This window comes from Fusarium proliferatum (assembly GCF_900067095.1).
Source record: "Fusarium proliferatum ET1 genome assembly, contig: FPRO_scaffold012, whole genome shotgun sequence".
NCBI lineage: Eukaryota > Fungi > Ascomycota > Sordariomycetes > Hypocreales > Nectriaceae > Fusarium > Fusarium proliferatum.
In genome coordinates this window covers 271,904-287,192 of record NW_022194801.1, presented here as the reverse complement: position 1 = coordinate 287,192, position 15,289 = coordinate 271,904, and the positions used below count along the sequence as shown (strand labels likewise).

The 15,289-nt window shown below is 49.5% G+C and overlaps 7 protein-coding genes across 7 annotated transcripts; 5 read left to right on the top strand and 2 right to left on the bottom strand.

The window, feature by feature from the left end:
• Positions 1-858: 858 nt before the first annotated feature.
• Positions 859-2,470, top strand: FPRO_13202 (putative aldehyde dehydrogenase; the record flags this gene model as incomplete). The annotated part of the gene is made up of 3 exons (XM_031222629.1): positions 859-986; positions 1,044-1,243; positions 1,296-2,470. The coding sequence occupies 3 exons, from the start codon at positions 859-861 to the stop codon at positions 2,468-2,470; spliced, it is 1,503 nt and encodes a 500-aa protein (XP_031088069.1).
• A 574-nt stretch (positions 2,471-3,044) lies between these two features.
• Positions 3,045-3,785, top strand: FPRO_13201 (uncharacterized protein; the record flags this gene model as incomplete). Its single annotated transcript, XM_031222628.1, has 1 exon — positions 3,045-3,785. The coding sequence occupies one exon, from the start codon at positions 3,045-3,047 to the stop codon at positions 3,783-3,785; it is 741 nt and encodes a 246-aa protein (XP_031088068.1).
• Positions 3,786-4,130: 345 nt separating this feature from the next.
• Positions 4,131-5,540, bottom strand: FPRO_13200 (uncharacterized protein; the record flags this gene model as incomplete). The annotated part of the gene is made up of 3 exons (XM_031222627.1): positions 4,131-4,970; positions 5,017-5,257; positions 5,320-5,540. 3 exons carry the CDS (start codon positions 5,538-5,540, stop codon positions 4,131-4,133), a joined length of 1,302 nt encoding a protein of 433 aa, XP_031088067.1.
• Positions 5,541-7,335: 1,795 nt separating this feature from the next.
• On the top strand, positions 7,336-9,788 carry FPRO_13199 (uncharacterized protein; the record flags this gene model as incomplete). The annotated part of the gene is made up of 3 exons (XM_031222626.1): positions 7,336-7,750; positions 7,798-9,154; positions 9,206-9,788. The coding sequence occupies 3 exons, from the start codon at positions 7,336-7,338 to the stop codon at positions 9,786-9,788; spliced, it is 2,355 nt and encodes a 784-aa protein (XP_031088066.1).
• A 221-nt stretch (positions 9,789-10,009) lies between these two features.
• On the bottom strand, positions 10,010-10,954 carry FPRO_13198 (uncharacterized protein; the record flags this gene model as incomplete). The annotated part of the gene is made up of 2 exons (XM_031222624.1): positions 10,010-10,756; positions 10,835-10,954. 2 exons carry the CDS (start codon positions 10,952-10,954, stop codon positions 10,010-10,012), a joined length of 867 nt encoding a protein of 288 aa, XP_031088065.1.
• A 558-nt stretch (positions 10,955-11,512) lies between these two features.
• Positions 11,513-12,521, top strand: FPRO_13197 (uncharacterized protein; the record flags this gene model as incomplete). Its single annotated transcript, XM_031222623.1, has 2 exons — positions 11,513-11,529; positions 11,606-12,521. The coding sequence occupies 2 exons, from the start codon at positions 11,513-11,515 to the stop codon at positions 12,519-12,521; spliced, it is 933 nt and encodes a 310-aa protein (XP_031088064.1).
• A 597-nt stretch (positions 12,522-13,118) lies between these two features.
• On the top strand, positions 13,119-14,490 carry FPRO_13196 (uncharacterized protein; the record flags this gene model as incomplete). Its single annotated transcript, XM_031222622.1, has 3 exons — positions 13,119-13,800; positions 13,876-14,000; positions 14,062-14,490. 3 exons carry the CDS (start codon positions 13,119-13,121, stop codon positions 14,488-14,490), a joined length of 1,236 nt encoding a protein of 411 aa, XP_031088063.1.
• Between the last annotated feature and the right edge of the window lie 799 nt (positions 14,491-15,289).

The window sequence follows — 15,289 nt, the reverse complement described above, 5'->3', positions numbered from 1 at the left end:
AACTTGACAGGCAGCCTTGTGGGGCATGATCAAAGACGTTGCCACTATACCATATATGGTGAGTTATGCGGTCCGGGAGTGATGCCGGTCTATGAATTGGCGAGAAGACAATGTACGGACCGATGTTCTCAGCATGAAACAAATAGGATCTTGACGGTTAGTAGTGAGGTAAGCCAACCATCCATCATCATCATCAGAAAAGCGCTTATGTACAACGTCCATGCAGAGAGCTCACCACCAAAGCCAATTGACTTTCAATTAGTACCCAACCTCGGTAGCTGTTATCGATAAGAGCTGTCATGATCGCCAAGCTGGCTTTGGCTCGCCTCGCCTCGCTTCGTGTCTTTTTACCTGATCTGGGTAACAGTCCAACTAAGCTCAATCAGTAAGGTCTAAGCGGTTTCATGACGTTGAACCACAGCTCCAACCTCGAATTGCCGGCCCCTCAATCATCCGCCGGCGGCGTAGATGACCTTTACCCAAACGAGGCAAAGAATTGCACATTTGCGAGAGCCTCTGAAGCTTATCAATTGCTCAAGAGAGTAATTCTCGAGGCCATTGACTGTGGGGGATGCAGGTGATAACTTGGACTCCAGATACAGATACATACAGTACATATCTAGCTAGACTCAAGACGGAGGTGTCGCCTTGGATTGGACCCCGAGCTACCCCTCTCAAGCCATGTCTCTGAGGAGCTATAAGAAGATGGGCGCTGCCCTTGTGTCCAGACTTCCACTCGTTGGTTTCTGTCGTTCACTGTACCATTCTCTATCTCGGCCTTCAACACAATCGCCGTACCGATTCTCATCACCTCCTCTTGGCCGATCTATCACAACTACACAGAAACGCTTCAGCAACATGTCGGACTTGTTCGTGAACCTCGAAGCCCCCAACGGTGTCAAGTATAGGCAGCCGACCGGTCTCTTCATCAATAACGAGTTTGTTCCTGGCTCATCGAAGCAAACGATTACATCCATCGACCCTGCGTGAGTTAGCTTCTCCCCAGTCGGTTATCCAACTCGAGCTAATATGAAGTGTTCCAGTACCGAGAAGGAAATCGCCACAGTTCATGCAGCCAGCGCCGACGACGTCGATAAGGCTGTGAAGGCCGCCCATGCCGCATTCCATGCGCCCTCGTGGAAGAAGATGCCTCCTCCCCAGCGAGGCGCTCTTATGAACAAGCTCGCCGACTACATTGAGGAGCGTACACAGATGTTCGCTACCTCTGAGGCCTGGGACAATGGTAAGATAGCACTACCAAATACTTTGTTTACGAAGCCCTGACACAATGACAGGTAAGATCTACGCCGATGCTGAGGGCGGCGATGTTGTCGAGGTCATCAACACTATCCGTTACTACGCTGGCTGGGCCGACAAGATCACCGGACAAACCATCACCGCCAACCCCAACAAGCTCGCATACACTCTCCGCCAACCCCTCGGTGTAGTCGCCCAGATTATCCCCTGGAACTACCCTCTCGCCATGGCCGCCTGGAAGATCGGTCCTGCGCTAGCATGCGGTAACACCATCGTTATGAAGGCCGCTGAGCAAACACCCCTCAGCATCCTTCTCCTCGGTCAGGCTTTCAAGGACGTCGGATTCCCTCCTGGTGTTTTCAACGCCCTTAACGGTTACGGTGGTGAGGCTGGTCCTCCTCTTGTTCAGCACCCTCTTGTTGAGAAGGTTGCCTTCACTGGCTCAACTGCTACGGGTGCCAAGATCATGGAGATGGCCTCCAAGACCCTCAAGAACATTACCCTTGAGACGGGTGGCAAGTCGCCTCTCTTGGTTTTCTCCGACTGTGACCTCGATGAGGCTGTCAAGTGGTCACACATGGGCATCATGTCCAACCAGGGCCAGATCTGCACAGCTACTTCTCGCCTATTAGTTCAGGACAAGGTCTACGACGAGTTTGTTCAGAGATTCATCGAGACCACCAAGACTGTGAGCAAGGTCGGCCACCAATGGGACTCGGAGACCTACCAGGGTCCCCAAGTCTCTCGACAGCAGTACGACCGCATTCTTGAGTATATCAAGATTGGAAAGTCTGAAGGGGCTACTCTGCTCGCTGGTGGCCAGCCTGTCGATGCCTCTAAGAAGGGTTTCTTTGTCCAGCCTACTGTCTTCGGTGACGTGCACCACCAAATGCGAGTCTTCCGTGAGGAGATTTTCGGCCCTGTCGTTGTCATCACCAAGTTCAGCAGCGAAGAGGAGGCTCTCAAGCTCGCCAACGATTCTACATACGGTCTCGGCGCAGCTGTCTTCACCAAGGACGTCGAGCGTGCGCACCGTGTCGCTTCTGAGATCGAGGCCGGTATGGTCTGGATTAACAGCACACAAGACAGTGAACCCTACATCCCCTTCGGCGGTGTTAAGCAGAGCGGTATTGGCCGTGAGCTCGGTGAGGCTGGACTTGAGGCGTACAGCAACACAAAGTCCGTACACGTCAACCTTGGTTCTCGTCTGTAGAGAAGCTGAAAAGTGTGTGAAGCTCTGAGCATATGACAGGGGTCTGGGGTCTGTGGAATAGGAGTTCTGGCGTATTATCGTCGTATTTATCAGGAATTATCACAAATACCAGGATGCACCAATCACCAGTCAATCAATGTTGCACTAAAGCTGGGACGCTGTTATTGAGCCTTGTGAAACTGCCCGAATTGGGGCGAAGTCTTAGTTGTGAGCCAAGGGGAGGAAAGAAAACTCAGGACCTTGACTCTAAGCCATAAAAATGCTCAGGGAAATCTAGCCTGAACTTAGGGGGCTCTTTGCTAAGTTTATTTTGACACCCCATATCAAGGTCCGGTCTTTTCTTGCTCCCTAAGGGTGAGCCCACTGATCTCCGCTTCTGAGGCTATGGCTTAGGCCGTCGTTGCCGCCCCTAGTAGTGATACACGTCATAATAGCTTTAGAAGTCCTGTAGACAGTGATTGATTGACTGACTGCACGCGACAGTTGCATTGTTATTTAGTTCTCTATTTATTTCATTGAATTTATTCCTAGCCAGTCTATCATCGGTTATCGATCATCATTGCATCCAAAAATTATGGCTCTGCCTCCGCCCAACTATTCCGACTTGGAGCTGCCCTCCTACGACACCACTGCTGCTCCCAACTACACAACCCCCACCACTATAACCCGCCCTAAAGATTCTATCCTCGGCCCTGCAACGCTCTTCGTCGCAGGACGCTTCATCTACTCAACCGAACCCCAAGACCCCCCGCTCTACGAATTCTCCCACGACATCAGCTACCTCCACGATAACGATCGCAATGTCAAAGTCGAGCGCGTAGACCCCGTTACAAAGACATCGGCCGGTCTTCCCCAGGTCGTGCTGAAAAACCGTCACCTCTTCGATCTCAAGCATCCCACTGCTGCCGAGTTCCCGTCTTTTCCGTACCATGCCGAAGCTACCTCACAGCGAGCGCTAACAAGCTTTGGAGTGTCATGTTTCCGCTCCGGTAATATTCTGCGGCAGCTCAAGGGCTTTCGGTTCGAGCGGATGGTGAGAGGGCCAGGCCGCAAGTTTCGGGCGGATGGTGTCCTGTACGAAGCTTGCGAATCGCGGAGTAAAGGCGTCGCATATGAGTGGAGAGACTGCTATGGCGACATAATAGCGAGAGAAATCCAGGATGAACAAGGCCGTATAAGTCTATTCGTTACTGCAGAGATGACCCAGGAACTTCGCGATGCCCTCGTCACGGCGTGGGTGATCAGGATATGGTCTGAGCTGTCGAATGGAAACAAGTCGGCGACTCGTCTCATGATGGTGGGCTCTCGTCCATGAAATACTTCAAGTGTACAGTTCTCGCTGATGTCAGTCACAGACAAGTGCGGCACGCGGACAGAGGATGTTGGGAGTATGATCGTGAGTACATCAATGGCCTACACCAGGATATTAGGATCTAACGGTACAGTTAGACGTTTGACGATACTATGAGCTGACCGTATTATGGATCCAAGTTATCAGCGTTGTTACTTTTTCTTCTGCGCTTTTATTCGAAAGTGAGGCTGGCCCATTTCGATCACATCTCGCCAAGACATGCTCCCTTCCCGCTTCACAGAGCAGGACGGAATTTGCTACGAATCTATCTAGTGAAGCAGTATCCATTATAGGATCTTGTTTACATAGCTAATAAATATCCCACAAGCTAATTTTGCCGTCTTTCGCCCCTGCTGCAATCCAATGTGTTTTTCTCGCTGTAGCTATCCGTTGCTCTTTGACGCTCAGCCCTGTTCGGGTCAAAGAGCCCGTTCGCATGCTTGAACTCCCCGTGAGTTGACTATCGTCAGACGTAGAGTTTTCTTCCTCCGTCTGATCCGATATCCTAACATCAGCGAATGCAACGGCGTAACATCCAACTTGATGCCACTTTAAAACAGCGAGTTCTTTCATGGTTTTTGTAGAGTACACTCGCACTTTTGAATCCCATCCTGCAGTAGCAAAGATTCTTCCATCGGATCGTATGTCTAGACTCTGTTGTCCGGAGTGTTTGGTGTTGATAGTTTTGAGCGGATCTTTCCACGCAATGCCCTTACGAGGAGGCTTCAGCCCCTGTGACGACGAAGACTTCAGGCCAGTAGATAGAAGTGACTTCGCCTTAGGTTCTTCGTCTACTATCTCCACTACACGCTCGGTGCTTTCAGGGCGTACAGTGTCTTCCAGAGGAAAAAACAAATCGGTAGGAATAGGATGTTTGGCGATGATAGAGTCGGCGCTGGACGTGATGAAATAGTCGTTATAGACACTCAACGACAGGACGGGTTGTGAATGAGCCTGGGAATGGTACGTTGCGACCCATTGGTCATCAGGCTCAAGACGGTGCACAGTTGCGTAACCATTTTCAAAGGCAGCAATAAGCGTGAGAGCGTCTCTGTGATGCAGGAGAGCAAGGCACATGGCCATGCCCGTTTTATCACCAGCCTTGATGGTATGAATCCGTCTTTGCAACGGCAATTGGTAGATGTCGATCTATGAGTATCAGCCCTGGCCACGATATGGTTGAGGTTCTCCATACAGCATCTGAGTGCAAAGTATTAGGCACCGCGATCAGCACCTCAGAAGCGGTATCGACGGAGCCAGGCGCACTTGAGCAAATGGCGAAAGCGCAAAAGTTCAAGGTATTGACTTCAAGGAGATGTAACATCCATGGTTGCGGTCTTGGTGTTGCAACTTCTTCCACCGGCAATGCTGTGCTGAGATGCTCCTCTTCCGCCTCGCCAAGTTTCCACACTATGAGCTTCAAATCACGACCATGCCTGCAAACTGTTGTCAGCAAAGACATTCTCCAGTCATTACTGATTTTCGACAGAGCAATTACGTGATGATTTTGTCGTCACCCCAGCCGCCCACACCTAATAGAGCCTTTTCGTGGGCACGCCAAACAGCACGTGGGCGCATAATCGTGAGGTCCCATAGCACCACAAAACCATCCGCGTCGCCTGTAATGAGGCGCTCATTGGATCTAATGAATGTTGCTGTGTGAATTTGAGATTTGTGTCCGCGCAATATAGATTTTGGTGTCGGTGTTGAAGGATCCATGTTTCTGATGAGTATGTGTAGTCATGGTGAGAAGCTGAGGGCTGATTGGGTTGGGCTATTTTTCTAGAAGTCGCTGTGGGACATTCATCGTATGAAGCCCATGTCTATGAACATTAGGTACTCAGGTAGCCTGTCGTTCATGTTCAGACTGATGAACAATCCATTCAAACGCACTTCGGAGACTATATCAGCCATACCAAGAATTTGATTCTGTTCTGAGTGGTTTCAGACGAGATCTAGAGTGGCAAATTCATGTTGAACCATTGCCAACATCCATACATGGATCATGGCTGATCGGGACGGACAAACGGATCAGCGATTGGATTTCTAAACACTTGGACAACATGGTAGTCTAACGTTAAGTTTCTACAATCTAGATACATAACTCATGCATGAACAATTTGTATAGGTTTCTAAAAAAAAAAAAAAAAGTTGTATATTCCACAGTGGAAATATCTTTTCTGAAGTAGTACTTTTATGTGCTACCATTGGCTGTCAAGCCCGAGTTATTTTGGGCTATTGCTTTCGTCCTACCTATCACTTACAACCGAATTTCCAAAATTGTTGTATATTTCGGGTGTACCCGTGCCACTCAACCCGTGTAGCTCACTCACATCGTACATCGTCTGATGGGGCTGACTCTTGCCGCAGGAAAAGACATCGTGGTGCCCGAGCAACATTGACAGCCGATTCAATAAGCGAAGCCTGCGGATGGATGGAAGCCATGCTCAATCCTAATACGAGCATCCCTCTCCTCCGGATTCCGGTAATTTCAGGCATTGGCGTGTAAGCCGAGTTTCGTCAATCCCGGGCGCCACATGTGTAATCCATACATATAACACGCAAGTCATAAGTGACAGCCAAATTCCCTCAAGGAACCAACTTCAGCGTTGTCCTATAAGCTCCGTCGCCAACTTTGGTGGATAGTCTTGCATGCATCTGTCATGCAGGTTGAGCCATATGGCCGGACACCTGAATCTTGTAGCGTCTAGCATCATCATGCCTCTTTTAACGCATGCTCCTTTCTGTTCTTAATAATGAGACAGGACAGAACTGAAATTGAACACAGACGCCATCCGGTGTAATGGTCTCAGTACCAGTCAGCCTGCTCTCCGAATCACAGCCGAGAGAAGAGGCTACCTGTACTCGCACGACAGCCGGAGTCCGCTCCGTGATTATTGGCTTGCGTACCTTGGTTAAGGTCATGGTGATTCGCCATATAACCGTGATGCAGCGCTCGGAATCTGGCGGGCACATTCAACTGTTAGAGAAGCTCAGGCACCCAATGCTGACAGACATCGATACAATCTTGAATTTATATTCATCGAGTCCCGTCCGGTTCATTCTCTTGTTCATGGTCGTTCATTACTACACCCCGCCTTATCGCTCCTAGTTCCTACTCCGACTGTGGAGCCACAACGACAATCCCGAACCTGCGACGGTTTTCTATACCGAGCCCGGGGTAGGAAAACCGGACCAGAAGCCGTGGCCTGGCCCAAGCCATGATTTCATTCCATGCTTCCGTTCGATCTTCTAGAATCTTTCGACTTGTAGGTGGCCGGTCATCTGGCCTCAAATGTAACAGCAAAAGCATTCATTCTGCAACACCAAAGCTCCAAAGCTGTCCCGTCTACTTCAGCATTCTGAGCGGGAAATCCCACACCACTGCCCTGGCCTCCTGTAGAGAGCCAGGTAGCTTATAGTGTCTGCTCAAACAAGCCCCAATGACATCGCCGTTCTTGGTGTCAGTTTCGGTGCGGCGATGCAAAATGAAGACTCCAATGAAAGGCGAACAATGCCGTTCCCTGCGGAATGGCAAGGTTATTCACCAGGACCCTATGCGATCGACAACAACCTCGACTTTGAGATGTTCGATTTTGAAGTTCAGCATCATTCGCATATGGGAGCGACACCGATCTCCGAACCCCCGAACATCAGCCAAGACCCTACAGGTCTATCCATGGAAAACCCCAGAGAGATGACTCTTCAAAGTCCCATGCCGTCGTCAAATCCGACTCCAGTCAAAGGAAAAAGAGTCCGAACAGGATGTCTTACATGCCGTGAGAGACACCTCAAGTGTGACGAAGCCGTGCCCGATTGCATGAACTGCCGAAAGCGAGGCCGTGAATGTAAAAGAGGAGTACGCCTTAACTTTCTGGATGTCAACCTCCATCGACCACCCGATATACCTAGTCCTGGAGGCTGGGAAGGTATGGAGTCCGGCCGAGATGAATGACTTGTGCTAACCGAGTCGTAGTCGAGTTCCAAGATGAATCGCGGGACATTGCTTCAGAATATCAGGGCGGACTTGGACGATATGCGCCGTACGCTTCTGAAATCGTTGAAGATAGCGATGGCCGGCACGAAATAGTGTATCCAGCCACCGCAACTCATATTCAAGGTATAGATGCATCAGCTGATAGACTTCAACCTGGCGCACAACACCGTTTCAACTATTCTCAGGATAACGCCGCCGCTGGACCTTCAAAAAACTCAAGATTCAAAACAGATACCGGTATCAAGCTTGAGATTAACGAGAATGAACATCGGACTCTGAGCGACGCTTCCCATATAGCCACACCATCGTCATCAACAAAGGCTGTTGTGACCCCACGAGCAGAAGTATTTCCAGAGCAGCTCATGGCGATGAGGAACCGTCCTCTGGCACAGCAAACGTTATCAGAAGAGGCGGAAAACTTGGTCATACCCCAGCTAGACACACCGCCTCGGATTGAAAGACCGCTTGTCGAACAAGCCTTCGAGGATGACCATGTGCAACCTTCAGCAACCCAAAGCAACGAGTCGGTGGGCCGCAACATATTGACATCAGCCGAAGAAATCCATTACATGCAAGTCTTTGTCGAAGAAGTTGCTGTTTGGATGGATTCGTTCAACCGGGAGAAACATTTCACCCGAAGCATTCCGTATCACGCTCTGAGGTCGACAATGCTCCTCAATGCCCTTCTGGCATGTGGTGTCAAACATACTTCTCTGGCTGCCCCGGATAATCATGAAAAAGCGCTGTTCTACTACAATACCGCGACCACGCAGCTCCTTCGAAGCCTCCAGAACCCTGATCGAAATACTGCCGAGTGTGCCACGACAGCGATCGTTCTGAACGTATACGAGATTATGTGCGAAAAGCCTGCCCAGCGTATGAGTCACATAGCAGGTTCGCGAGCTCTTGTGCGAGAATGTGGATGGGATGCCAGGAGTACAGGGATTGGACTGGCCTGCTTCTGGTTGAACATTGGGATTGAAGTTCTCAATTGCCTGGCAACAAATTGGCAGACAACGTGGAGTCCCGACGAATGGGGAATGAACCTTGGGTCTCGTAGCAATAACCAGGATGACGAGGATGAGGACGAGCAAGTATGGGTACACCGTGCGCTCTACATCATCGCAAAGGTTGCGAACTTCCGAGCGACTGCGTCCCGACCCGATGACATTAGCCCCCATAACGAACAAACGTGGGTCAGAAATCGTCTTTCTCAGTGGCATGAGCTTAGAAACCTCTGTGAAGGTTGGAACATCCATTGCCCGAGAAAGATGCGCCCCTTTGGCTACGTGAAAGCGGAAAAGTCGACAAGCAAATCGCTATTTCCCGGTATATGGTACGTGAAATATCATCCAACTGCTAAAGCATGTGATTAATCCGTGCTTAGGATGATTCAGCGGGAGGCAACAATAGGCCAACTGCTTTCTCACACTGCGCATTGCATCCTTTCGCAGACACACCCCCTGGAATCCCCAGGGTCTTCGGAGAGGCTACGATTCTTGCAGCTGCAGCATGCCTATCAGGTCTGCGGCATTGTCGCCCATACCACAGACAAGGGGGTTGCCACAGTTGCGATCCGTTGCTTGGCAATTGCAGCTGCTGTGCTAACGAATCCAGACGAACAAGACGAGATCCTTGAGGTCCTTGACAGGTTCAATAGCACAAATGGCTGGCGCTTGGGTGCCGTCGAGATGGAGCTCAAGAGAGAATGGGGTTGGGAGCGTATGAAGATGCCCACCTCGAGCCCGAAAACAGAGAACAGCCAGGATTCGGTAATATCAGCGGTCCGAAGAGCCTCCATGTCTTTGACACCGTCGAGAATTTTGACACCGCCTGTCATGGGCCCTGTGGGAACGAAAACACCGGTCAACCCATTGAGCTTCGCCGATTTCAAGCTACCCAACCATCCGTACCAGAATTGGTATGAACCACCAAGTCGATCGAGCTCGTTCGATCCACCACCATCGTAATGACCCAAATGCTCCCAGTACGTACGTACCTAGTTGACAAGGAAAGCCCTGTCATGCCAAAAGTTGGAAATTGAGATATTCATGGCGAAAAAAAAAGGGTAAAATAGACGGCGTTGGGATATCTATTGCTTTTCTCTATATTGCGGGAATTGGAGTTTTCGTCGGTTCAATAGAGTGTCAGGGTAGATTCTCTGATATCTTCAAAGGGCAGGTTGTGCCGTTTAAGAGCTTTCTCCAGGCTGGAAATTCATACTGTAGCCTCCGGTCTTCTCGTCCTTGACCATCTGGAAGTTGTTTGTGCTCAATCCAAATGGCTTCAAGATGCCATTTCCAAGGTCTTTCAACTTACCCCACATCTCGCCCATCTCCTTCTCTTGTGCTGCTTTGACGCGAGGAGGTAAGTCTCGTAATTGCTTCCGAACTACTCGAAGGTCTGCTGGAGCCAAGCTTTCAGGCTTCGCGGCGAGGGCTTTACAGTCTTCTTCTGCACCGGCAAGATTATGCCATCCGCCAGCCTCTGAACGACCGCGAGCCCTTCGCATAAGAGCTTTGCATCGAATGCGCTGAATATTGGCTTGAAGTGTCTTGAGCTCCTCATCATCGGTACTGGGAATCGGTGCGGCACGTGAAGCACCACTGCTGATTATCTCTTCTTCGACATCATCGTCTTCCTTCTTCTCTTTCTTTTCATCAGACTTTTTGCCCTCAGGACTCAGTCGAGGGTCACTTTGCTCAAGCTTCTCCAGAGCTTCTAGAGAACCAGATGCTGACTTTATGGCCTCTTTCCAGTCTTCAAGTTGGATATGGCAGGCGGCAATGTTACTGTAGATGACTGCGCGTGGATAATGTAGGTATTTAGGACAGGAGTTGATTGCATCGTCGTATTTCTCCAAAGCATCTTGGTACTTCTTGGCGGCAAACAACGTGTTCGCCTCGTCTTTGGCTGCAGTGGACTCTTTCACTAAAGCCTGCAGACAAGTCTTAGTAGATGAGGTTGGGTACCAAAGTCAAAGGATGAAGATGGGATACAACACGAGGCCACTCACTTCTTCCTCTTCTGGGGTAAACTTGAGTTCCTGTCCATCTGCAGAATCGGCGCTATCTTTCGCTCTTTCGACGTCCGGCGACTTGACCGCATCATCTTTGCTAGGCTCGGTTGTGCTCATATTCGTTGGCAAGGACAAATGACGTATTATTTTTACGACAAATATCAAACCATAGAATGAAAGACAGATTTGTCTAATTGATACAAGCAGGATCGGTCAGAACAATGCAAAAATCAACTGCAAGTTGCGGGGACTAGTCGTGTTGTGCTGAGAGACAGAAACAAATGGATGTTTAATGAAGAAACATTAAAAGCACAATCTCATGAGCCTCAATGAATTCCATGTGGTTCCTGCCCGCCCTGGCCACCTTAATCATTTGCTAGACTACAGTGGGCTTAGTGGAAATACACTGACCCACCGCGGGGTTTTCAGCGGTATCATTCACTGTCGATTCACTGATCGGCGAGCAAAAAGCTGCCCCGCGCTTGTTAGGTTCCGTCCGTATTCCGTTGTCGAAATCTCGAGATCGCATCATTTTTTCTTTTCTTCGACCTCTCTCTTGCTAATCATACCTCCTCACTACAACAAGTTCTGACCTGCCGTGTTTTTTTTCGTTCTGATACCGCACCCCAATACATTCGCTTTCCTACTCGCAACACTCTTGGGTTTCCAGACACAATGGCGCCTCGTACTGAGTATGTTTATTCTCCTTGACAAATATTCAAGATTATTCAATCGCCAGAGTAATACTGACCAGACCTCACTCTCTAGCTTCCCCCCTGTTCGGGCCTGTCTTTTCGACATGGACGGCCTCCTTCTTGACACCGAAGATATCTACACCAAGTGTGTCAACATCATCCTCGAAAAGTATGGCAAGGGAACTCTCCCATGGTCTATCAAGGCCAAGCTTCAGGGACGCCCTGGTCCTCAGGCCAACAAGATCTTTCACGACTGGGCTCAGCTCCCCATCACCTCCGAAGAGTACGTCGCCGAGAACACGATGCTCCAGAAGCAGCTGTTCCCACACACAAAGCCTCTCCCTGGCATTGTCGACTTGCTTGGCCACCTAGGTCGAACCCGATACTGGGAGGTCAAGGATGGTGCTACTACGGAAGCGAAGGACAAGTCCAGCAGTGAGCCTCAACGCGTTCACATCGCTCTAGCCACTAGCTCTCATCTGGGGAACTTCCGTGTCAAGACAAACCACCTTGAGGAGCTTTTTTCTGTTTTCCCTTCCCACCGCCGTGTTCTTGGAGACGACTCCCGTCTGACTCCTGGCCGTGGAAAGCCTCTGCCCGACATCTTCCTTCTCGCTCTGAAGACCATCAATGACAGCCTTTCTGCTGGCGAACGCCCCATCACTCCCGAGGAGTGCCTTGTTTTCGAAGATTCAGTTCCCGGTGTCGAGGCTGGTCGTCGTGCGGGTATGCGCGTGATCTGGTGCCCCCACCCGATGTTGAAGAAGGAGTATGATGGACGGGAGGCTGAGGTCCTTGCTGGACGCACTGGTGAGGCTGGAGAAGTCGATCTCCATCAGGTTGGTGAGATTGACGATGGCTGGGCCGAGTACATGCTCAGCCTTGCTGACTTCCCCTACGAAAAGTTCGGCATCGTCGTACCTCCTGTCGAGGTTGAGAAGGAAGATTGTATGAAAGAGGTGCCCCAAGAGGTTGTTGCTGAAGTCTAGGAGACTGAGCCCATCATTCCCGGCGGGCCGCTGGTGATGAAGAAGTCGCTGGACTTTGGTCCGCGTAACTAGATGCATGGCAAATGCGTCATTTTTTTGTGTTACTTCTGGCGAATGACCATCGATGAGGACATGACGAGAACAGGACGGTTTAGACAAAAAGATGTGGCGTAAAGAATTTGCTATTAGGTAGTTGGCTTGCTTTGTTGCGTTCGTCACACACGAGAATAGATAATGAATCTGAGGATATGATACCCGAGCAAGAATCGATTACCTATTTCTATGTGATATGTCATGACTGCACCCTGTAAACTTACGGTAATAAGAGCTTATCAAGATCGACAATTTAGACGTGCGGCACGTCTCCCCGCGTTTCAACCCCAGGATGAGCTGCGAGTGTGGGGAGAGGAATAAGACCACCTTGAGTTGAAAGTAATACCACCACAGTGTCAGCTTCATGTGCTTTGATCGACGTGGCACCGTCTGTGTCATGCCATTACAGAGACAGCGTGCTCCCGATATTCCCCTATGAATGCTATATGAACCCAATGTTTCTCACGATGCTGCTCAATTGTTGTTTATCATCAATGTCACCCGATGGCTTCAATATTGTCCTTGCCGCTTCATCTTATTGCTGATATTCTGCGCCTTCTGGATAGCATCCAGGAACTTCCTCCTATTCTGCTAAGCCATCGAATATTCTACTCTGCTCTTTTGGATACACCAAGTCTGCCTGTGGATATTATTCGCAGTCAAATTCACGACAACTTGCTTCCGTTGGCTTTTACCGCATTCAAGTCGCAAAAGTCGGTACGGGAAACAAGGAGTGTAAGCGTGGAAGAGTTTCTGACTCATTGCTACCACAATTCTATGCGAAATGTGGACGGTACTCAACTTCACTTGACGGTAGGTGAAGCCGTTGAGGTTGTCAGAGTCGATGATGCATTGTCGAGCTTAAGGTATGAGTTTGCTTCGTGTTCCCTGAGGAAGCTTCATGGTGCAAACCAAGATGAGCCCATTGAAAGTGACCGAGGTCTCTCTCCTGGCGAGTACTATCGAGTCTCTCGCGCATTCTATCGATTTCAGATATATCGAAACCTTTTCCTCGACAAAGAGCAGGAAATTGATCTTTTCCCTTCTTATGACGATGACGATGACGAAGATGGAGATTTGAGCTCTGACAACGAACTGAAAAGGCTGTTCTTTGCTCGGCATTCACCATGGGTCAATGAACAGCTGGCTTGTGTTTACGACTTTCTTGAGACAAGATTAACGGGTGGTAAGCTTGACACCCCAATACATCCTTCACATACAGACTTCAAATGAGCTATCCTAACTCGCACCCTGTATATAGTCATGCTGACCATCTTGTCCACAACCCCAGCCTATCGGCAAGTAGTTGTCAATGGCTTTGAATGGGGGGGAAATCTTACCGAGTGGCTAGCTGAAAAGACTCAATCGTTTGAGGAGCAGAAATGCGTGAGTTGCAACATTTATCTAGCACTATGTGAACCTTTGATGCTTACTGGCGATATTCTAGATGTCCCTCAGTATTCCTCGTCTCAGTCAGCTTCTCAAGGCCTCAACCTACGAAGAGTGGCAAGCTTCACTTGGTGAGGCTATTAGTCCTTGCCAAAGTAGGCTCGAAGAAGATCTTGAGGAGTTCAACCGTGGAAGAAGGCCGAATGAGCAGAAGGAAGTTTGGCGAGCTGAAGATATTGACAGGCTAGCCAGGGAAGTCGACGCTGACGATGCGTTTACTGATGATCAACCAAGACAGACGTGGATGAAGGTACACTATGATCAAGCGCATGAAAGATATCGCTTAGGAGAGCATGCGTTTGCCCCAATGAGGTTTATCTACGGGCTGAGAAGCATCGGATATGTCATGTGGGATGCAGAGAGAATGAAGAATGAAGTCTGTAAAGTCACCTTGGATAAGGCGCACCGAGGCGATGCTGTTTTCTAGGCGACTTGCATGAAAGTCGAGTTTGGAATTAGGGATACTTGTGAATCAACATCTGTTTGTATCGAACCAGGAGTAGTTTGGAGCCTGACTGTAAGTTCAAGTCCTCAGGTTACCGTCTTTGCACCTAATTGTATGTCGACGAGGACTCGTTTTGTGCTCATGGGCCAGGGCATCTGTAGAAATATGATCTAGGCCGAGCCTCGATCTCAATCGAGAGAAACTTGCTCTCATAGGGTGTATATGATTATACAAGCTGAGGATAACTTGGAACGAACTTGGCAGTAAGTAACTGTCGTCTTACGCGCCCACGCTGAAGGGTCAAGTCAAGCAAGGATGCTTAGATTGATAAATGTGATTTCCCCAGATTGTGGAAGAAGGTGTATCAGCCTTTCCTAATCAAGAAGTTTCGCGCGATGGCTAGTAATGGAGTATCGCATTTGGTTGCCGGAATCTGTCGGAGTAAGGTGGGCGAAGAATAGAGCATCACGGTCCATCATGGTGGCGGGGATCCAATGGGGAAGTGGGTTTACCTTGGGGGACTGTTCACCAGCTCTGGACACAAAATCTTCTCTTTATTCTCTCAGATACTCGGCAAAAGTAATGATACTATGTAGTGCAACACATCCTTCCTTCAAAATGATCCGAGATCCAAGTCTTTTCTTGGAATTCTAGCCGCCTAGTTCATCAAACCTACCAGCACGGCCCGGTCAAGCAACCGAACCAAGAGCTCCAGTGTAGTACTAGTACTATGATGAGGCCTATGAAACACCTCCAAGTCCACTTCGGCTCCGTGGCATCA